The sequence below is a fragment of the Bacillus rossius genome, chromosome 1 (assembly GCF_032445375.1).
Source record: "Bacillus rossius redtenbacheri isolate Brsri chromosome 1, Brsri_v3, whole genome shotgun sequence".
In the NCBI taxonomy this organism is placed as follows: Eukaryota; Metazoa; Arthropoda; class Insecta; order Phasmatodea; family Bacillidae; genus Bacillus; species Bacillus rossius.
The window spans coordinates 78,339,110-78,363,721 of record NC_086330.1 but is presented as its reverse complement, the minus strand read 5'-3'; the positions used below and the strand labels follow the sequence as shown (position 1 = coordinate 78,363,721).

Below are 24,612 nucleotides of genomic sequence, written 5' to 3'. Positions count from 1 at the left end.
TAAAGCATGTGTGTTAATCTACGTACGAATATTTGATTGAATATATGATAATAAAAATGCTTTGACTAAGAAAAGGCATCTAGTGCCTATTGTGGGCGAAAACCAATAACCATTCAATCAATTTAAAAAAAAAGTTTTTTTTTTTTTAAGTTAACTAAACGGGAATTTGTTTTTCTTCTTTTTTTCCTGCAAAGATATTTGTTCAATTGTAAACGTTGGCTTTGGTAACATTGGTTATTTTTGAATGAGGCAAAATAAATCTTTGATCAGGTGTTTGTTTGAATCGTGGGATTTAATTATTATTAATTATTATATAATATTTATTATAATGTCCGTTGTAATTCCTGACAAGTTTTGGCAACCTACTCATGGTGTTTTGGAAACAACGTATGTTTTATTTCTAAATTTTTGCCATTTTTATTTACATAGTTACTAAATATTTTTTTTTTGGATGCTTGATGTTCATTAGGTTGAGAGTTTTTAAAAATGACCAGTTTAAGTCCTTTTTCATATTTTTTCTTGTTTGCCAAGCAATCTAATTGAGTTTTTTAAAATATTAATGAGTAATTAATTAATTTTAGATGCTGTTAATTTTGGTTGGTTATCCGGTCATTGGTATTTTGGAAGATACATTTACTATAGGTAGTTTTCTCGCGTCGCGGCTTTTCTGTAGATAAATAAAATTCTGAAAATAACTTTTTCGAATACTAAAGGCTCTGTTTATACTGTAAACAGAGTTTCTTAATTCCTGCAGTTTTCTGAGAAATTAACTTTTGTAGTTTCAATTTGGTAAGCCCATGCAATGAAGCGGTCGCCGGCATGTGTTTTAATTGCGTAGCCGATCCTGTAGTTTTACATACGTAAGAAACTGTATGTCTTTGTTTTGGATATTGTAACTGTTGGGTATATGCAGTTCAGATAATGTGTTAGTAAGTAATGATTGTATTTTACTGCACATGATAAACATCACCCAAACGGCAATGGCCGCGATATACACACACTAACCGGACACAGGAAAAAAAACAGGAGTGGGGATACACCACTAGAGTCAAGTTACGGTTTAAACAATTTACAAACGAACAGTAATGCAATTTAACATAAGTAATAAAAAAATAGTATGGGCCTATAATACAGATAACATAATTGAATTAAATTGACTAGACTATTACACTCGCAATTGGGCTTTCACCTGGTGGCAAAGAGTTCTCCTTTTACACCCACATACCCCCCACCCCCCTTAAAATACTCCACAGATCCTTTGCATCTTTTAACTCTGGCATCTCTTCATCAAACCCATTCCTCTCTCTTCCTGTCCTGCCAAGAAAAGCATTCCTACCCCTCTCTGTTCACCTCCAGTCTCTCTGGAGCTTCTACCCATGATCCCTCCACTCTTTATACCTACCTCTGTGTATCCTAGTCTCCAGCTGCTCCCAGCCCCCCTCTCCCTTTAACACCTTATACAGTCTGACTAACCTTACCACCCTTCTCCTCTCTTGTAATACTTCACACCCTAGCTCTTTAATCATCTGTCGGACTTTGCATTTCCCCCTCTTGCACTTCCTTCTCTTCTACATAATCATCACCCACCTCGCTGCTCTACGCTGAAACTTCTCCAGCTCCCTTACCTCAGTCACTAGGTAGGGGTCCCAGATCACAGCCCCATACTCCATCACTGGCCTGACCAATGTGGAGTATGCCTTCTCCCTTACCCTCCTCCCTGTATCCCTCCTTCCCTTACCACTCGCTAAACCTGTTTTGTCCATCCGAGATTATTTTTTAGCGTCACCCCTAGGTACTAATACTCTTTGGCCTCCTTTATCTCCTGCCCCTTCCACATGTACACTTCCCTCGTTACTTTCTTCTTCCTTGTGAACCTAACCACCTTTGTCTTTTCAACATTCAGCGACATCCTATTCTGCTCTGTCCATTGTTCCAGTCTTCTCAAGTTACCTTGCAGATGAACCTCTTCCCCCATCAGCCCATACACTACGCAATCATCCGTAAATACTCTCATCCTGACCTCCATACCCTCTCCAATATCATTCATCATCATGAACCATAAGGGCCCCAACACACTCCCTTGCGGAACTCCTGATGTCACTTCCGCCTCTTCAGACCTTTCCTCAACTCACCCTCACCCTCTGCCTTCTATCCCTCAGGAAGTCTACTACTCAACTAACCACCCTCTTATCCTACACCAAAATCTCTACCTTCTCCACCATTATCCTTGTATGAGGTACTCTATTGAATGCTTTTTCAAAGTCTATGAAAATTGCATCTATCTGCTTCCTCCCTTCTACCACTTTCACTAGATCCTCCAGCAACCCTGCCATCTGTGTTTCACACGAGAACCCTCTCGTGAATCTATGCTGTCTATCTTCCACTCAACCTAGGTCATTAATTACGCCCACCATATAACTGCCCACCAGCCTCTTCATTACTTCCCCAGCACAGGCGTAAGGCTGACTGGTCTGTAGTTTGCGGATTAGTATTATCCCTATTTCCCTTGTAAATTGGTACCACTACTGCTTCTTTCCATTGATTTGGCAACTACCCCTCCGGGGATTGTTTGAACATCACCGTTAAGTATCTACATATCTCTTGAGCCCCCAACTTATAGTGACTGTTCCCTAATCCGTCCGGCCCAGGTGCCTTACTCCTCTTCAAACTCCTGGCCCCATTTCACACCTTTTCCATCCTTATCTGCAAATCTCTCTGTTCTCATATTTGCTACTTTCCGATACTCTCATACCTCTCCCCTTACAAACACAGATAGGTACTTCTCCTGTAATAAATTTTCCTTCTCCCTGTCCTCCGTAGATTCCTGCCCCTCTCTTCCCCTGAGCACTGCTATTCCTTCCTCTCCCTTCACTCATCACATATAGCTGTAAAGGTCCACCCTATTTCCTTTCCCCCTTTCTGCCATTAGCCTTTCCATGTACACATCCCTTGGCCTCCCTTGGTTTCCCTCATCAGTTCCTTACCCATCTCTTTCATCTGTCTATTGCTCCCCCTCCTTTCTTCCTGGCCCTTGCATGTAGCCTCCTACACTTTCTCTTTAAGGCCCTTATATCCCTCCCATAGTAGGTAGGATCATCCCCTTTCCCTACCCTCCTTCCAGGCACAAAATGATCCACCATCTGCTCTAATAAGTCTCTCAAGGCTGCCCATTTTTTATCAAGTACCCTCATCTTTACCTATCTATAATACTCCCTCTTCAGATATTCTTCCGCCCCCACTTTATCTGCCCTAACCCATATTATATGCCCTTTCTCTCTCTTTTCCTTATTTACTCGCCTCCCCATTTCAACCTCCAACACCGGGACCCTGTGGTCACTGATCTCCCTCCATCACCATACTGCTTACAACCATCACTGATCTTACCAGCACCACATCTATCAGAGTACCATTTTCCTCCTCTCCTCTATAATAACCCATTCTGGTGTTTCCTCCACCACCTGCTCCAGTCCTATATTAACCAATTGAGCTGCCCATCTCTGTGAATAATAGTATGATTATGATAGTAACCACTACAGATGCTCTTATACTATCAGTACAGTTTAGTGGGTGTAAATATTTGACACTTATGTTTATTTGTAAATTACTTAAGTTGAAACAGTTACTTATGTAATTACTGAGAAGTATTCTTTTAAAATTAGGTTTAGGTCGGTAAAATAATAAGTAAAATTTGCATTTAAGAAAATGAACAATTATTACAGTTGATACAAGCAATGGTAATTCACTGCCTAGGCTATCAAATGTGAACTACAAATGGTAATTTCTCAGAAACCAGTAGGAATAAAGAAACTCTGTTTACAGGGTAAATAAATGAACATCTTTAGTAGAAACATTAAAATTTCATTATAGTTGCAATACACTCGTAATGATAACTACTTTGATTACTAACATAATACCTATATTAAAGTTCTCATAAACAAACACACAGACCCACATGGGAAAACAATAAATGGCGGTGGCAGTATCAGTGCTCAGGTATTGTATTGCAAACTATAAATGGATATTTTTCAAAAACCAAGCTTTTTTCAGGGTAAATAGAGGAACGTCTTTAGTGTTCAAAAAAATGTTCTTGAAATTTAAAGATTTATTCACAGAAAAGCCGTGACATTAAATTATGTCATAACATATTATTAATAATGATTGCATTGAAATGAATCCAACTGTTGGGCACATGTCTGGTAGCAAGCAGACTCCCTACTTTCCTCATACCCACCTGTATAGCACTACTATTATATTCTTATTCATCATTCGTTCGTATGATCAGTGAGTTTTTTTCCCTTTCTCGTTTTATTTCTTTATGAAGGATCAGCAAACAATCTCTTTGAGTTCTCCCTCCTGTTTTAAGAGTTTCTTCTCAAACTCGTTATCCTACTTTCCCCAACCTCCAACCCCATCAATATCCAATACAATACAATACTAACTAACCTTTGTCCACCTTAAAATTCTCCCACCCCATTTTCTTCATTAGTGCTGATGGGTTAGTTAAATGATCTTTTTTACCATTTTGTATTCTCCTTTACTTACCAAGCTGTTTTCCTCTGCACTCCCTCCACTGTGTATGCATCCCACATTGTGACATACTCCAGCATGAGACTTCTTTTTTAGTACATAGTTCCTTCCCTCAGTACCCTTCCTAGCACATCCAAGGCCTGCCTGCACTTCTTCACTACTCCTTCCACTTGCTCCCTCAGCATTCCAGGTTGTACTATCCATTGGCATTTGTAGCTTTTGGTCTTTCCTATCCCTTTTTCCATCTAGTGATAGTTCTTGTATACTGTTATCTTCATGAATTTGACTGTCCTTGGTTGCATGTGCCTTTTATTCTGTTCCCTATATTGATTACCCTGATGGTAAAGAGAAGTGGACCCAGTTCACTGCCCATATGTTTCCCTGCCCTCTTAAGTCAGCTCATCCTATGCACTCACCATCTGTTTCCTGTTTGCGAGGAAGTCCCAAATCCACTCTACCACTCTCCTATCCAGTACCACCACCTCCACTTCTTGCTTGAGGCACCTATCAGAAACCTTCTTGAATTCAGTGATTCAGGCAACAGGCATCAATCTGTTTGTCATTTTTAACTCAACGAACCAAGTCCTTCAGTATGTGTTAGCTGTCAATTCATATCTGTATTAGGAAATAATTATTTTTTAAACATAATGTGGTAAATCTGTAGAAAAGCCTCTTTTCTGAAAAAAAAATTGAATATAAATTCCGAAGTGCTTTTTGACATATTTTCCAAACCTTCTCTGAGGGCTTTGTGATACTTAAAGTATTATACCATAATTTACCATTTAAACCAGTGGTTAGGTTAAGTTAATATATTTTAAATACTGTAATATTGTGAGTGGTTGGTTTGGTTGCTATGTTTAAAACACTTTATAATAGTGTGAACAGTTGGATTCTTAGGTTGGTTACATTTGAAATATGTAAAATAGTATATAAAATAATTAGGTTGCTACATTAAAAATACTGTAAAATTGTTTGAACAGTTTGTTAGGGATTGTAGCTAAATAAACCTAATCAACTATTGAAATTACATATTCACATGATTTTACATTATTTTTAATGTAGCTAATATTACCCTAACCAAACCAACCGTTCACAATTTTCCGCTATTCTTAATGTGTCTAACCTAATGTAACCACTCATTTAAATGGTAAAGTACATGAAGTATAACAACACCCCCTTAGAAAATGATTGAAAAACATGTCAAGAAGTAAAAAAAATTCCTTTCATCCCAGTATAGACCTAGGTAGATTTTGAAGTACTTATTTCTTCTGGAAATGTTCTGAAAACTTCTGGAACGTTTTAATGTAGGTACGTATCATATTTACTTAATGTAGGCTACATATAATATTTTCTCCAATATTCCAAAATGATTGATTAAATATTTTCTCATATTCCATGCAGCGAAAATGTTTCTAAAATGTTTTTTACATTCAATGCATCTAGCATTGAATAGCTTAGAACAAATTCCAGATTATGCCTACTTAGGTAGTTATGCATTTTTGGCCTTTAATAATAATAAAAAGTAATAATGTGTTGGAAATATGATATTTTTAATATTAAGGCAGCTAAGCAATTTTTCGGTTTTTCAAAAAACGTTTTCTATTTCTACCTTTTTGTTTTGATTTGGCCCATTTAACGAAATAGACCACGATATTTCATTGCCATATTTTATGTATCAGTTTGTAAGTGATTTTTGCAAAATTACGGCAGTTATTGTGTAGATAAAATTTACACACAAGCGCACACGCACATGTTGGTAGATGCCATGATGCCTGTGTAGCATGTCACATTTAGCGTACAACACTTTTGTATTTACATTGATATTCATGATTTGATGAAGTGTTTTGCAAATGTTTTATTTTTCTTGATCACCATCACAATATACATTAAGCAATCCAGACGATTTCTTTTAAGTGTTATTTATTATTTATTAGTTTGTTTACAAATTTGTTACAAAAGTTTATTACCTTCTCTCTAACTCATATCAAACAATTGCTTCTGAGCTCTCTTATTACTCATTGTATTCCAAATAAATCAAATGTATCGTATGTTTATGGAGTTCAATTACAATCATAATATTAAATCATTATTTTTTGGAAGTCTAGTACTGAATGTGTGCAGTGATTCACAAATATGTACTACACTGCATTCTAGGCTATGAAATGTGAAGGTTAGCTGAAAAAATTTTAATTTATCATATGAGATAGCAAATATTCTAATACCCAGCCATCTCTAATGCAACACCCTTTCCTGTGACACTTAGCAGAGTTATTATCATTAAATATAAATGCCCAATTTCATATAATTGGTCATGCCACTAACTTGCAAAACTTATATTAAGATAATCTGAAGATCGACACATGAAGCGCATGCATAGTAAAAAAAAATTCAGGCTCATTAATTGCAACACACTTTAATAGTTTAACAGTTGAACTGATCTCTTAGACAAGTACAATACTTAATACAAACCTAAAAAAAAAAGTATAAAAATCTTATTTGTATTCTCAAACATAAAATAAAGTTCATCAAGGTGCCTCTAAATATAATTTTCAATTACTTGCCTGAGTAAATGTCATGTGACCTTTGTTGTAGTTACAAAAAAAAAATCCTTTTGTTAATAATTTGTTTATACAAGTTAATACTCGGTTTGTCTCACTCGTGTGAATAAGTATTTTAAATTCATAATCATACCTTAATTCCACTGCAGTTTATTTGAAAACTAAAATTTTAAGTTTTATCAGTTACTTCAGCAATGCAGTTAACTGCCAGAGTACCTTTATACATAAGTCTGCCAGGTGATGCAAACTTGATGGTAAGTTTGTGGATTAAGACTTATTTGATTAAGGGTGTGAGTCAACCAACGCACTTGTTCTATTGCCTTAAACTCAACAAACGGCCTGAAGGTCATGCGTAAGGCAACTATTGCACTGGTCGCTTGCCCTTGATAGTGTAGCAGACACAGGACAACACCTTAGTTTCTACAGGCCATGTGTTCCGGGTCAACATGTTCACGAGCGCCCAACAGCGCACCTGCCAAGACTGTCTCATGCACAACCCGCTGTGCACAACCCGCTGTTGTGCATCCGTCAGAACAGCTGTTTGCCTTAACGTCTACGGCGCGCTTCACTTTACCGCACTTGTGCGGCATCTGGCGTAACTAGCCTTTGTTCCGTCTATCCAATCGATGACAGAGGTCTCTGTATATGAGTATAGTTCCTGATTTAGGCTGTGTCTGAATTCACCTTAAGTACGTACTTGTCCGTACTTTTCCCCGGAAGTACCATCACGAGAGCTATCCAAACTGGAAGTGAAGTGTGCAAGTAAACGTATCTGTGTATTGTAGGTTATATTTGATATAACATTCAAGCAATTGAAATACTTGTAAATTTTTTTTTAAATATTTGATTGGTATTTTTAGTAAATTGAATAAAATAAATATTTAAACATTTAAACATTTATAAAAAGAAGTTTCAGCTAATAATTGCACGTATACCAATTGTTAACTGCGAAACAAAAGTAGAGAGTCAATTGCTGTGATGCTAATGACGTATTAAAAATCACTAATTTCAATTAAATATTGAATTTATTTGTTGGAAAAAATAAAATAATAAACAACCAGTTTGGCTGCTAATACCATTCAAAGTGTCTTACACTGAACCCGTCCAGATTCATCAAGTACACAAGTGAAACACACAAGGCTGAAAATACACACACAATTGCATACTTGAATTTGGACATAGCCTTAATTATAAAAAAATAATTATTTAATAAATTAATTTTTATAAATACACACATGTTTGGTCTATAGTGATTATAATATAATAATAATAATAATAATAATGATAATCACTATATAAGTAGAGTCCTCAGTAGGGTGGTGACAGCATTTTCATTAACATTAGGTGCTACAAATTCACTCAAAGTGTAGAGAATTTATTCTCAAAACATTTGGCTAAAACTCAAAAGTCAAGTCAATTCAGACAAAGGCATGATTATCAGGGAACTTTATTTAGCCAATTTCAAATTAGCCATACATTTAAAAAAAAAAGGCTGACTTAATGACTAGGTATGTCATAACATTTTGTAATAGCAAACTCATAAATTGTTTTAGTATTTGTATGATCAGTGTAGGCTACTATTAAAAAATTCATTTTAAAAATGGTTTAAATTCTATTATATACAATTTTTAATTGATTTATTTTTCTTCTACTAATGACCATATATTGTAGGCTACTTTGAGATTATACTAATATGATTTTCAATCAACTTAAAAGAAATGCTGTGACAATTCAAGTCTATATATTTTTAATATATGCGTTTCATATTGTATACTTCAATTTCTGATTACATTATAAAATGTTGATATGGAAAGATGATACAATGCAACAAGAAGCAAAAGAACCTTCTTTAATTTTTCTGTGTGTATTGCCAGCCTTCCTTTCCCGTGACAAGACAGGAGGGGTGGGAAATAAACCCTTGCTCTTTAGTCATTCTTATATGAGCAGAAATGGTGTAATTAGTAAATTCATTTAACTATTTTATCACTCATTTAGTAACTTAATGTCCCAATTTTTTAAAATGTTGTCCAAACAGTGTTATCTTTATTGTGGTTTAGTGAAATTTTTAATTTTTTGTTTAATGATGTGACTGGAAACTGTAAATATGAGTTCTGATTAGTTGTGTAACCCACAAATACATGTACAAACTTCTTTCAGATACGCATGAATTTAAAGGCCCTTGCAAAAACATGGCACCTCTCGTCACATTATAGTCTCTTCACCTTGAGATTTAAAACTAATATTGAGCCTTATTTTGGGGAACAGGAGGAGGAAAATGTTTGGATGGCACATGTACACTCATTCTGCCTGCCAGTGACACTCATACGTGATGGTGTATTCTGTTTCTGTATTTGAATCGGAAGCTATCGGTGTTTGTGAGTGGGCCTGAGAAGATATAATAACCAATGGAATAGAGTTCTGTAAACATAACTTGTAGGTAGTTAAAATAATATCAATAACAATGTTAGAATTCCCCCACTTTTACTGGTTCAAGAGTGGTAGTGTCATACATTTTAGTTCCAATAGAGAGGAAATATTTTTGAGATAGGCTACTAAAATTATGTATGATAATAATACAAAATGATAGTACAGATATTGAAAGGTATCAAACACAAAAACACCCAGACAAAATACTACAAAAAAAAAATCTCACACATTTTTGATTAAGTTCTGTACTCCTAATGAAAGTCACCATATGTTTGAAAATTTGAATTATTTTATTGTTTTTTTTTTTTTTTGGTTATTTGTGTCCTGGCTCTTGTAATGTCTGCTCTCTGTTCTTATCATAAATAAATTTTGTTAAAAAAAAATGCCTTATTTTCTGACAACCATATGTACCTACTTGTTAATATACACATATGTATTGATTTTTGATACATCTCCCAACATATATATGTATTCCTGTTCAAAACTGTATAGAACTTTGACAAATTTTATGGAAAATTCAATTGATTCTTTACTGAACGTAAGTAGATACTGAGGCCATAGCCAGTGTCATGGACTCCTCGCGAGACACGTGTCTCTGTGCAGGATGGGCGAGATCGTGGTGGAGCTGTACTGGAAGCACGCCCCAGCGACATGCCGCAACTTCGCCGAGCTGCTGAAACGCGGCTACTACAACAACACCAAGTTCCACCGCATCATCCGGGACTTCATGATCCAAGGCATGTCCCTGCCTCGCTGCAGGCAAGTGCTGCCACCGTTGTCTTGCCCGAGCTCTTGTGCTGAGTGGTTAGAGTTGGTGCACAGCCTCCACTCTGACCATCCTGTTGTTTGAGTAGGCCCTCTCATGTCCTAAAGGTTCCCATGCACCGAGCCTACTATGTACTTTGTGTAAGTGGCATTATGAGAGGTGTATTTCCTGGGTCATTTAAGCAGAGTTTGTCCATTGTGGGAACTTATTATAGCAGCCCATTGCTGTAAACTTCCAGTTGATACTAATAAAGTTCATGGTCTAGAATGGTCAACACTTAATACTTAGTAGGCATGTCTCTCAAACTAAAAAGTAGAGAGCTGTAAGGTATTCTTGGTGTGATGTGGCTTGATTGTGTACTTAAAATAAATGATAATTTTAAATAGATTATTGACTTTTTTTTGTCTGTTAACTCGTGAATTTTAAAAATCCTATCTTCTTATTAAATACTAACTGAAGTACCCGGCGTTGACCGGGTTGAACTCATGGTGAAGGATATTTTTTTTTCTTTCCAAAATTTGATGTTGGCAGTAATTGTCTCATTAATTTGAACGTCAATTGTGCAAAATGCCAAAATACAGCTTTAAAGAGTAGTAGACGGAAATAGGCGGTAGTTTTTTTGTCATCTCATTTTTCAGTGAACTGCTCAAAATTTCACCAAGAAGTACCAAAAACCTGCTTTAAGGGTTGGTAAAGTTATTTCTAAACTTCATCTAACCAGAAAAAAAGGTTAGGTATAACAGTAATTTTATTTTTATTTTTAACATCAAGTATTAAATATTTCATCAAGGAGTGAAAAATTCTCCTTAAAGGGGTGTGAAAGGGGGATGGGATATTTTTCGAAGCATCATGTATTCAATAAACATTTTTTTAAAATGAAAATCAGATGTGAATAGTAATTTTCCTCCTCTTTTGAACGTCAAGTGTGCAAGATGTTTTCAAGTTGGACCAGACAGTACTATACTTTAAGTGGTGGAAAAGGTAGACAGGGCTGGTTTTTTTAAAATCTCATGTAAACAGGGGAATGACAGAATTTTTTTTAATCGGCCATAGACAGTTGCCTTTCTCTTAGTTTTAATGCCAAGTGTGCAAAATTTCATAATTAAATACAAATATCCTGTTTTAAGGGATGGGAACGGGGAATGGGGGTGGTTTTTCTAAATCTCATGTAGACATGTAGACATGTTTTGGAGGTAAAGTGTACAAAGTTTCGTAATAGGATGACTGGTTTAGGGACGCATACGAGACAAACTACAGTGTCATGTAAACAAGTTGATTCAGGTGTGAGACTATTCACCAGTGCACTGGCCTGTAACTATTTAAATTTTAAAGAATACATTTTTGACGTGACACCGTCTAATAAATCGATGAACGCCGGCTGCACGCACAAAAAAGTGTCCCGTAACGCACATGGTCCAACTACGGATGTCCCACTATGGAGGTGTCCTGTTATGCTCATTGTACGCATGCGTGGCATCTCTCTTCCACTCAATTGGAACAACCATTGATTTGACTTTTCAATCATATTTTCGTCGTTTGAATTATTAATATTATGTAATTTAACGATCGTTTACCGATTTTCAGCACAATCGGTACGGTTATTCAAAAGTAATGTTGAATATTCAAATACGTATTTAACGAACAATGGTGTTTTACAGTTACACATAATAATTCAAATTACACACGGGATCTTTTGCACAATGTTTTAAAAAATATTGTAACACATTATAAATAAGTATGGAGTATTTGGGATGCGTCTTTGTTATACAATTGTGTTATAAAAATAAAGTTGAAGTTAGTATAAACATGGCGGCCGACTACCAGCCGACAATATATTTTTAATTTCCCGCCTACCACTATAAGAAATAAACATGGCAAACTACATACGTTTTTAAAACTTCTACAACACAAAACAAAATTTTTATAAATATATGTATAACATCTGAAACAATTGTTTCCAATATGGCCTCGTGGCCGTGCGGTTAGCATCACTGACTACCAAGCCAAAGGTTGACGGATTGAATCCCGGCCGCTGCGTTACCTCTATTTTTGTACTTGTAAAAATAAATACGGCATGCGCGACACTACAAAAGTAATAAATATATTTGAATTAATGAATGCAAATAAGTAAATTTATCAATTAAATTGTAGATCTCATTTCACTCCTTTGTATCCATACAAAATAGTGATAATTCAATAAAAATGATTCAATTTTATTCACAAAAGTATGCAGAGGTAGATTTATCATACAAAAGATAGAAAAATTTAAAAAAAAAATTCTTCCTCAAAGAATATAATATTTTTAATGCCTAAATGGTTTGGTTGCAAAAACCTATTACGGCTCAGTCTCAGGCCGAATATGATATTTCATTTTCTTCTGGATCAATCATTTTATCAATGTTTTGTTATGACGTCACGTTAAACTATCGTCCGTAAACCGACTTTACAAACAACCAATTTTTTTATTTGTATTTATTATGTAAGGTTTAGTTTAGTTTATATTATTTTTAGGTAGAAATAAATTTTAGTAAACATAAGTTTTAATTTAAGTGGTACATAAAATTTAGGTAGGTAGTGCAAAATACTTTTCTTCTGGTTTACTAATATATTTATGAATTAGGGGGTTGTCTAAATGAGTACTCAGCTATACGTATGGTGCGAAGAGAGAGAGAGCGAGAGAGAGCAAGAGAGAGAGCGAGGGGGTGGGGCAGGCGTGTAAGTCTAGTTGGGCGAGTGAACATGTGCGGACGTGTAGAACTTTGCACGCTGAACTAAAAAAATGAAGTAAGGAAGTGTTTCGGGCTGCCAGTATGTGCTGTGCCATGACGATCTGGGTTCATGTTTCGTATGCTGGTCAGCACACAAAGTATTGTGTGTGCTTTGATGGCACGCAGTTTTAACGTCAATTATGAGACACCAGGTAAGTTAAGTTAACCTGAATAGCATTGCCGCCCGCCAAAGAATTTTGTCCTCTACCATCCCAGATTCTTATACAAACACAAACATGGAGGATGATCAGTAAAAAATCCTATTTTCTCCAGAGGGCATAACAGAGATACTTATGTCCAGGGTCGACCTAGTCCTGAGGGCTGACGTGGCACTATTCACCTTGCTTGAACAGGACATTAATAAATTCAGGAGTGTGCTATTACCCTACCTTTTCATAGTTTTTGCGTGCTTGTTCTTAAAAGATTAACTACCATTTTTGAGTTTTTTTCCCCATAGTAGTCAGAACGTGCTTTGCTACCCAGATGGCTGTGGCCTATTGATGACCACTGTAATATTTAAGATGCAGTATTATATTGCCTTCGTGAGAAATGTCTGTGGTGATGACCGGAATGGCGTGTGACGCAGGTGGCGATCCGACTGGCACCGGCAAGGGTGGGGCTTCCATGTACGGCCGATACTTCAGCGATGAGATCCACGAGGAGTTGAAGCACACAGGTGGGTGTTTGTCAGCAGTGAGGTCCCCGACATTGTCGTGTGGTAGTGGTGTCTTAGAGCGTCACGCTGTGTTTGTGGTGTGTCTCGTAGGAGCTGGGATACTGTCCATGGCCAACTCGGGGCCAAACACCAACGGCTCGCAGTTCTTCATAACCCTGGCCCCCACCCAGTGGTTGGATGGCAAGCACACCATCTTTGGTGAGCTACGCTAGTTGAATATACTCTTTGAGCGGCTCCTTGTGGGAAACTCGGAAGTTTTATGTTAAAATTTTAATTAAATAAAAAGAATTAATGCAGTTGTCTAGTGAATGAAAATATGGTATTAAAGAGCATTTGTGACCTTAAATTTCTGCCAAAAGAGCATAACCTAGAGCTTGCAACTCTGTGGCTTTTTGCAAAAAAACTTAGACAAGTTCACAAAATATGTTTGTTATTTTACCTAATTAGAAAAATGCCTTCTGGGAAAATTATAACTTCCAGTCTGGACCCTAAAATTGACCTCAGAATTACAGTAGAATCTCGCTGATGCGCCCCCTCACGGTTTCCGGAAAAACGGACTTATAAACGGAATGGTCGCAATAGAGAATTCGGGGTGTCACCGCATCGTTGGATACATACACGTGAATGCCGCTCGGGCAGTGTCTAGCCGAGCTCGGCGCGTCCACTATCGCACGAAAAGCCGTCTCAGCTGTCATGTTATCTTACCCGCCCGTACTAAAAGCCGCTGTGGTAGCTTCTGCGAGAGCGTAAGAAACTCGTCCGGCCAGGCTGTCGGTAGCGGCGGCTTGACGTCATACGTGACGTGACGCGACGCTTACCTCTCCCATCCCCTGTTAATTCTTCAAGGTTAATCCCTCCCAGAGCCACAAACCATCTGTCCTTTGCCGTTAATAAATACTTTTTAAAGTTATTATGATACAATTTGTTTATTAGTCACACAGCAATTTCTGCTGAAAAATCACTAATACCTCAAATTTCATTGAATAGAAAAATTTAGCAGGGCCGTAAATATATTATTTACTGCATAGTTACTTTTCCATTTGCATTCCAATGTGTTTTTTTCTTCTTTTTTTACACTGTGAAGGGACATGGAAAAGAATTGCTTGAGCTGTCAAAATAAACATCGCTGACGGCAAGGGCGGGAACGCATCCTGTCGGTCTGTCGCTGTGATTATCTACTCCAAAAACATGTCACAGCATTTCAGGTTAGCATTGTTCTTATATCTTTCGTTTATAGCCGAATGTTTTCTACCTGATCCACAAAAGTTCCTTCGCCACGTTTTGAACGAAAATAACCACCAGCCGGCTAGCATAGTCGAACTCGCGTGACTCGTATTCACTTCGCACGAGTATTTATCGGAACCCATTGTTCGGGGTATGCGAGTCCGAGGTGTATAGCATATTTCCACGCAATTTTTTTTTACCTGCGCATGTTCGAACTCAGCGATGTTATAGAAAAATAGCCGAGAACCAAACACCTGGCAACGTCGTTAACACAGTGAACACAGCTTTATGTGGCCAATGACACCTGAGATGCAGCTGGCAAGATCACACTAACCAGTCGCAAGACAAAGGCACGGGACCGGGACGGCAATAGACGCGCGCGTAGATGCTATCAGGTGATGCGCGCAGTTTACCGGTATTGGTTAGCGTGGACAGTCTAGAGGGGTGGTATATATTTTTAGCCGTCTTTTGTATGCCTGCCTGCTTACAGTACATCTCTCGCCAAGATAAAAGTGAACACATAGCGCCCAACAGTGTAACAGACTTGTTTTTCAGCCGATATTACTCAAATTTTCGACTTTCTCTGCTCAAATTTTTCACGGTTTCTCAAAAAACGGTCGTATAAACGGAATGGACGCATCATAGGGGGGTCGCATCGGCGGGATTCTACGTATAAGGATTTGAGTAACCTGGAATCAGTGGGCTGGCTGCATTATTGAAACTTGCTGCTGCACTTAATTGAAAACTTTTTTTTTGTTACAGCCATTACTTGAAATCAGTTTGAACAGCTGCTTTATAAGTTGTACTATTTTTACTAAATTAAGCCTTGCACTCCTAATATTTTGATCATAACCACAAATATTTGTTGTATAGAATAAGCCACTCACCAAAATTTTGAACGCAGAAGTTGTAACTATACTTTTGAAGTTTCTGTTAAATGTTTTCTGCAAAAATAATTAAAAGTAATAAATTGTCTTAAGATTTTCTATAAAACAAAAAGCATTCCCAGTACTGACTTCTGCTAGTTATTTTTTCAGAACTTTTAATTCTTGTAATAAAAGGACTAACAAATGTAGAAATTTTTCCAATAAAATACTGCATGTTGTTGGGGGGGGGGGGGGGGGGGGATGTGCATTTTTAACAATTATGGATGTTGGCTGTTCATGCTTGGGCACCACCACGCTGATGGGCACGTACGTGGGTCAGCTAAGGCTCTGGAGTACAGGGCTGTGATGTAATCCATGTGGGTGATAGGCGTGATTCTTCCCCCGGTACATCTGACCATTAAAACTCAACTCACTACTAAAAAAATTATACGTAGTAATAACATGGGCTCTTAAAGCAGCCCAGACACCTTAATCTCTCAATGGTACACGTGGTCGCTCGAAAGTGGACTGTCGGTATTCTGGTAAAATAGCTTTATTTGCTATTATCGTGACACAGAATTATTAAAATAAAACATTTAAAAAAAAAGTTACTGTTGATAAAAGGCCAACAGCACTTTGTCTGACAAATGATCTGAACTGAAAAAAAATCAGTTTGTCAATGATGTCAAAAACTTGCAAGCAAAATTTAAAATATTTAATTTAAGCTGTGTACCACCTGGAGTAGGCAAAAAAATATCTAAAAAAGTTTAAAATTACTTAAGCAAATAGTGCATGTACCTTGATCAGTTCAGCAACCAGTGTGGTGATGGTGCATCCTACTCTGGGTGACGATCTGGCGAACCTGGGCAGTGGTCAAGATGTCATTACCTCACGGGAATTATCCCAGATGACTGTTAGGTCTTATTCGAAAATGTGCTGTGACCAAACAAACAACCCTTCAATAATTTGCTAATTAAATTACAAATACCTGGATCTAATAGTATTACATACATAGTTTCGTGTTTAGTTGTAAAGTTTAAAACGAAACTGCTCATACAGTGGTGTGTTCTGAAATGTTTGCGCTGCTCCGTCCTTATTATAATAACCTGAAAAACATGGACTCTTTGTATTAGTGGGGTACGTGGCACAGGCTTCACATATGCCTCTTGCAATGGTGAAGAGAAACACATGCATGCACACACTGCTGGTGGGAGGTTCAAAAATACGTGGCTGATATAGAGCATGTTGTTGGGTGATGGGGGTGTGCAGGGCAAGGTACATTGGATTTATGGAAGGTGTATCACTGGTCAATGTCAATGTAAGTACACATTTCTTAAGTTACAAGGCAGTAAACTAGAACACCGATTTTATGAACCCCGATTTAACGAATATGTTTTCAGAAACATTCGAAAAATCTGAAATTTTGACACCAAAATATAAATAATCAGAAAAAATTTTAAAAATTACGATGAAGGCTCATAAAAATGTCATTTTTTTAACATATAGTGTATGTTTTGTGTGGGTTTTTATACTTTCAATTATGTTCCTATAAGAAGAAAAATTGGATATTGTGTTTAAAAATGTGATAGCTTTAGCTTCTGCAACAAAAGTGGGAGTGGGAGCGCGCGACTCCTCTATCTAGGCTGGCAGCATCATGACTTATGGCTTATCTCTCCCCCTCCTGGTTCCCATTCTTCAAAGCTAAAGCTCATCCCTCCCAGACACACAAAACATCTGTCTCCCTCCTTGTAACATTACCTTTTTCCCTTCCCCTTGTGCAACCACATGAGAAACTGTCAACAAACACCCCTCCCCCTCCCACAATACGTGTAGAAAGCCAGAACACTACACAGTGTTGTATAGTCCATTCCTGGTAAAATGTGACAGCAATTTACTGTTATTAAATACTATATAAGTTGTTATGGCTTCAGATATAAATAATAAATAATGGACTAGTTACACTTTGTTTATTAGTCACAAAGCGGTATTTCTTGTGGGAAATCAGAAACTTCAAAATTTCTTGGATGGAAAAATTTAGCAGGGCCGTAAAAATATTGTTACGAACGTGAGCAAGGCCGGGACACGTACAGGTGCAGAGCTGGCTGGCGGCTGCCGCAACATGGGATGCACCGCGCGTGCCTGGAAGATAACAAGGATTGTCAGTTTCCCCCCTCCTTCCCAACACTCCTCCCACTTAGTGTTAGGGACCGTAGTTAGTTTTGAGTGTTAGTGTTTAGTAGGGGTTTAGGTTAGCTCATAGGGGAAATTACAGTGGTGTTAGTCTTGTAGTGTATGTGGACAAGAAAGATGGCTGCCGACGACCTTAAGAATGTCATGGCATTCTTGGTCGAAATGAAGAATGAAATCAAGAGTAACAAGGAAGAACTGAAGATTAGCCAGGAAAAAATGAAGAATAAAATTGATAACTGCTAGGAGGAGATGAAGAATAATCAGGAGAAAATGGAGAATAGGCTGGACAGGATGAAGAGTAGCCAGGAAGAAATGAATGAAATGAAGAGTGGCCAGGAAGAAATGAAGAATAAAATTGATAACTGCCAAGAAGATATGAAGAATGCTATGAAGGAAGAGATAGAGGACATCAAGAAAAACCAAGATAAATGAAAAAGAAGATCGATGTAACCAGCAACCAGTTGGAAGGCAAAGTACAGTGTTTGGAGCAACATGTAGCAGAACATGAAGAACTAGTAGCACAACAGCTGGCCCAACTCGAGCACACCACAGAACAGCGAATATCAGCGGTAACCAAAGAGTGGCGTCGTATGCTCAAGGATGCTACATCTGCTACGAAACAGAGTAGTTATTCTGGAGACATGAAGGTGGAAGGTGCAACTGGCCTCCCGAAATTCAAGCCACCCACTTTTGATGGCCAGTCGTCGTGGGCTGTCTACAGGCGACAGTTATAGGCAGCTGCTGAAGTGAATGGCTGGGACGATGAAGAAAAGGCTACAGGAATCATCTTGGCCCTGCGAGGATCTCCACTAGAGCTGCTGCAGACCATACCAGTTACAGACCAGAAAGAATATGGGGTATTAGTAGAGGCCCTTGAGTTGTATGGCACCGACACATGGGCAACGTGTACAGAACAGCCCTGAAGACACATCAACAGAGATCTTCGGAAACCCTCTAAGAGTTTGAAGCCGAAATCGAGCGACTCGTGCACCTCGCCTACCCAGAAGCACCAACAGAGTTCCGCCAGCAGCTAGCCACTAGTGCTTTTATAGACGGGACTCAGAGATGCAGAGGTGCAGCAAACTCTTCGTTTGGCCCGCTACAAAAACATTTGCGATGCTCTTGTTCACGCCCTGGAAATCGAAGGTGCCTGCATGGCCTCAAGAAACATGATTATCAGTGCGAGACAGGCCTTGATAGAACCTTACCACCAAGCGAATGGCCGTTCAGATACTAACGAAGAGATTATACTTGGAACACTAAGGAAGCTGTTGAATGGATCACAGTTTCAGAAAAGAAGAGGAAAACAGCGGTGCTTCATCTGCAAAGAACTAGGGCACATCCGGCGTGAGTGTCCGAAGCATGGTAGGAAGCCCAAGGGAGAAGTACAATGCTGTAAAACAACGATCGAACAGGAGAAGAGACTATCGGACTGACGGAGAAGAGGTCGACCACGAGGTTACGCGTGTCGAGAAAGAGGCACGTCCATCGTGACTGCACGAATCGTGTGAAGAAGCCGAAGGAGGAAGGACATCAATTTGACAGCGGGATTAAGGAGGGTGGTAACTCACTGGTTAAAGGAACGGGAAGTCGCCTACAGTGTTCTGTTTCTGCGTGCCGACAAGGGCATTCTCAAGGGAGGTGCCCGGAATGGGAACGTGTTCAGCAGGGTTGCCTGGTGGAAAGGGAAGCGCCACAGCCACAGGTGCGGAAGAGCGAGACCCATAGTCACTGCAAAGCTGGCCTATGGACCTGAAAAGTTGGAGGATGGCCGCGATGTTACATCTGTGTGGAAGTGGGCCATGTTCAGTACACCTGCTTCGCCGCATGTCTCACAACAGCGCAGTGTTACCTGTGCGGGACGAACAGGTTTATGGAGGGGGCAAAGTTACGAACGTGAGCAAGGCCGGGACATGTGCAGGTGCAGAGCTGTCTGGTGGCTGCCGCAACATGAGATGCACCGCGCGCACCTGGAAGATGAAAAGGATTGTCGCTTTCCCCCCTCCTTCCCACTACTCCCAGCGCGGCGCCCTGCCTTTGACACGTAACTGACACCTGACAGCTGCGGAGTTACGCGAGCCACCGACTCATGTTTCGAGAGATTTCTGCCATCAGGATGGCGCGGAATGATGTGACTGGCCCCAGCCACGCTCGGGAGTTCTGGAAGGTGTCTGGGCCTACATATATGTGCCTGGGACGCCGGCCTGCGAGAGTGGAGTCGGAGAGCAGTGAGAGTTCAGGCGGGTGCTTTCCCGCGGTGGAGTTTCCGGGGCGATAGTGCCGCGGGTGCGGCAGAGTGGCGAAGTCCTTGGACGAAGGTTCCAGGGCAAAGAGTTCAGTTCTGAGCGATAGTGTCGTGGGCGCAGCGGAGTTCCGAGCGAGGTGTCGAGCGGATCCTCTGAGAAGGAAAGTGCTGCGGCGGCGGCGGCGGCGGCGGCGGAGTGCGGCGGAGTGCGGCGGTGGAGACCCACAAGGGGTGCTGCGGCGAGAGTTGCGCCAGAGGTGCGGCCCAGCGAGGTGTGCGGTGTGTGAAAACAAGTGACTGGGGAAGTAACATAATTTTTTTAAGTGCAATTGATTATTTGCCATTTTAGAACTTTAATATTAAGCGACATAATTAGTGGCCATCAATAAAACTGTGTAGTGTAATAAAATCTTTAATTGGGCTATCCTTTACGAACCCACGGTAAATCGTAACAATATTTTACCACCAGTGAACCACACTCACCTTTCCCTCCGTATTTCAACATTTCCGGCTTAGACGCACGATAGCAACTGCAATTTTGTGCAGCGTGAGAGAAGAAATAAAAGCAATTGAGTAGCAACTTCCTCCCCCTTCGGCTAATCGCCGGCAATTATCTTAACACATGCCGCATTCCTCACAAATGTTGGGGAGGTCGCCAGTAAACAGTGCTCAAAAGTGACATAAGTGACACAGTTCGTAGGTACTACAATCAGTTTTTCAACTAAGCTCTTTTCAACTTGTAAGACAAACAAATACATACTTCCCGATAGCTTAAAAAAATTCACAGGTTTTTCGCTAAAAGTACAGTTTTGAGGTTTTTACTACAGCACAGTGTATTTTTAATGATGAGTTGCTAAAGGTTAATTTATAAAGCTGATAAGGGGAAGTGTGTAGAAATGCAAGGCAGGAAATTTTTACAGCTCATCAACCAGGCCCTAAAAAAGTCTTTTTTAACCATTAGTACTTCTGTTGCTCTTTTCACCTCTCCTTCCTTAAAGATTAGAGCCTAGTGTGCCATGGGCAGAATTAATAAAGGAAGGCATGAGAAAAGTATCAGTGGTGGCAAAATAAGAGGGGAAAGAATATATGGTTTGCTTGTTTTTACGTGAGAAATGTCTAAAATGTGTAGGCCTTTAAAAAAAAAAAAAGCAGTATTGGTATTTATTAACACTCCACATGCTGTTCACAACTAGAAGAAACCACTATTCATGTAATCGTAGGAATAACAGTGTGCGCTACTGGAGAGACTGGCATGACAAGTTCAATCATTGAAGATCAGAAGCAGCATAGTGGAGGGCGGGCAAGTGGTCGTCTGGGGAGTGCACATAAATAGTCTTTTAATATTTAATGGTATTTTATTTATGAAGACCAAATAAACACAAATAATTCCAAATAAATTTGGTTGAAATGATTCTATGAATGCAAACCGTGGAACCGTGAGCATATGTAAAGTGAGGGTACTAGTTTAATTATTTTATTTGTGGTTAAGTTGCGAATGATAACATGTTCACCAAAATGCAAGGAAGAAAGTACCATGAATGAATGGTCATGACTGCATCTATTTTGTTTGTTACAGTAGAATGACATTAACAGTTTGCCACAAATAATGAAAATCATTGTTATGTTATGAAGATTATAAATATTTTATTGAAAAATTGCTAAAGCAGCACAAGCAACAAATTCTTACCTTTCAATTACAGTACACTCCCTATTTAACGCGGTTGTCGGGGGACGTAACTTTTACCCGCGTTGTTGCATAACCGCAATGTTTCGATGTGACCAAGGTCAAAAGGCATAAAACACCGCCTGTGTTCTAATAGGTCGGCAAGCACGCACAGTATAGACGGCCCGCCTTTGTGCGGACTTTGCATCCGCAGTTTTCACTAAACACGGGTGAAAAAATAAAAATAATAAATTTTAAAGATAAATATTAAATGTTTAATTGTTTTTATTTTTCCGCGTGCCGCGCACAGTTTGTCGCACGGCCTACGAGCGCGCCACACGCCGACATACACACGTGCGGCACACAAGCTGCTGCTGCCAGTCTCGTGGTGTTAGCCACAGTATCTGCTTCGTCAGTGTCCGTAACAAAGTAAGTGCAGTGTGTGCGGTTACACACGATTCTGTGGTCAAAGTCTTCTAAAAAGAAAGGCCGTAGTGATACTTCAAACCGAATATGAATCGCAAAGTACCAAGTTTGATTGACAAAATAAAAATTCTAGATTTACTTACAGATAGATTGTCTTTTGTAGAAGCAGGCCGCAGATACAGGAAAAAAACGATTCTAGCATTCGTACAATAAAAAATAAAGAATCGTCTATCGTGTCAAGTGGTTAAACTTTATTATCCATGCTTACAGTAAATTATAAATGGTCACATGTGGGAAACAAAAATTGCGCCAATTTAATTTTAGCGCAATCAGTGACGCCGTATTAAGAACCGTGTTAAACTTTGTCTTTACTTATTTCACCAAACGCTGTGTCGAGTTGCTGAGTGTGTGTGGCTCGGATCGGCAAGTGTTATATTCCCCAGCCTCTGTTTAAAGGTCGTGAGACCGCTACACATAAACATTTCCGGGACTTGTTTACTACCTCACGGCAAAAGTGGTACAGTATGGTTCACGTAAATATTGGACCACTGGGAATTCCTGGGCAAAGATTAAAAATACGCTAGCCGATTTACTTTACTATTTAATGTTAAAACATTATACCAAAGTAAAAAGATGAACGTGTATAATACAATGAATTACCAAATAATATTACGTCTTTAGGGTTAAGTTGTAACAAAACATTTATATACAGATGTCCAGTAAAGTACCAATTAAGATTCTGGAGTGGAATTTTAAACACCGGACTACCTGATTTTGCCTTATACGCAGGGACGCTGCTCAGTCAAGTGACTCATGCTCTGCCTGTGTGCTGCGTGAACACATTCCCTCCCCCACTCCCCCTCGTGTTTCTGCCCGCTCTAATCTCTACCTCTCTCCATATTCTTGGCTCGCCTCTCCCTACCCCGCGCTTGCCGACAACCAAGCCTATCCAACATCAATCCCCAGCCGAGTCACGCTGGATGTCGCTGGACGGTGGGTTTTATCAGGTCCCCTGTCCAATGCTTCATTTGTGAGATAAAGCGACGTTAAGAACTAGTGTTTCAGAAAATATCACTGGGCTGGATTAGACCATAATTTGAAAACCCTACAAGATAGAGGAATAATGTACGGAGATATCTTGTTTAGAATTTTACTGCGGACATTTTCTACGCCTAGGCTTTTTTCTGCCCGATGCTTAGTTTGTTAGTTACACCGCAAAATTATCCTAATCGGCTGTGTACCATTTATTCCATTATTATTATTATTCATTTCTGACTGGGGGACATGGTTTGACCCGCGATATACCCGATTCCGCGATCAATCGAGGCGCGATATACCGGGAGTTTACTGTAAAAATATTTCTTGCAACACCATAATCACTCATAAACAACTCTTTATTTTTTTCTTCCAGGCCTTCTTGACAACTTTCTGCCTAAACGTACTTACTTCCAGCAGCACAAATTTACATTTCCTTAGCTCAGATTTTCCTGCAACCATAGATGATTGCACCCTCAAACCTTCTGTTGTCATTGCATCTCTCTCTCAGAAATACACTTTCACTCTGTGTGAAAACTGTTGGCCATCCAATAAGCAACGGGTTAATCAACCTTGGAACTTGCAGGACATGGGATGCAGCTTTGCCATGTACACGAAAAATTGTGCAAGCTTCATTTGGGTAAATACGGTACTAGTGAAAGAGTTGTGGTGTGTTTGGTTTTGTGTTCATATGCCAGTAATCTAGCTAATTGTATATAATTCATCTTGATTTAATTTAATCAGGAAAAAGTTATCTGCCTGGCAACATTCATACTTTTGGCAGACCCGTGTTTGCTGGTTATCCAAATATGGGTTCTGTTTGGGTGGTTGACATGTTTGAATGCCTGGTTATATTGCAGGGCGAGTCTACTCAGGGCTGAGTGTCGTCAAGAGGATCGGATTGGTGGAGACTGACAAAAACGACCGTCCGGTGGATGACGTAAAGATAGTGAGAGGGTACGTGAAAAGCTAGCACCTCGGAAGTGCAGTCAGCCAGTACTGTGTACAGAACTGGTCAACCTCGTGTTTCTTGATGCATTTATGTTTACTCTGAAAGTTTCTGCGTTGTGAAGTTTGTCTAGCTCATTGCAGAGTTTTGTTTCAACCATCATTACCAACACAATAAAATAGAAAAACAAAGTCACCAGAAGCTGTTCCTAGCTGCAGTATGAATACATTGTGTATGATTCTTCATGTATGTAATAAAAAAAAGTGTAAAATGAGAAATTGGTTTCCTTCTC

At 39.1% G+C, this 24,612-nt stretch overlaps 1 protein-coding gene across 1 annotated transcript; it reads left to right on the top strand.

The window, feature by feature from the left end:
* Positions 1 to 230: 230 nt before the first annotated feature.
* LOC134538241 (peptidyl-prolyl cis-trans isomerase-like 1) lies at positions 231 to 24,612 on the top strand. The gene is made up of 5 exons (XM_063379395.1): positions 231 to 387; positions 10,116 to 10,249; positions 13,633 to 13,722; positions 13,813 to 13,920; positions 24,232 to 24,612. Exons 1-5 carry the CDS (start codon positions 245 to 247, stop codon positions 24,342 to 24,344), a joined length of 588 nt encoding a protein of 195 aa, XP_063235465.1. The 5' UTR covers positions 231 to 244; the 3' UTR covers positions 24,345 to 24,612.

What these genes read in the sequence shown, in the direction of transcription:
- LOC134538241 (XM_063379395.1), top strand. Translation starts at nt 245, where the DNA reads ATGAGGCAAAATAAATCTTTGATCAGGTGTTTGTTTGAATCGTGGGAT. An exon ending in CATGGTGTTTTGGAAACAAC is followed by an intron (nt 388 to 10,115) that starts GTATGTTTTATT and finishes GTCTCTGTGCAG; the next exon opens with GATGGGCGAGATCGTGGTGG. An exon ending in TGGCAAGCACACCATCTTTG is followed by an intron (nt 13,921 to 24,231) that starts GTGAGCTACGCT and finishes GTTATATTGCAG; the next exon opens with GGCGAGTCTACTCAGGGCTG.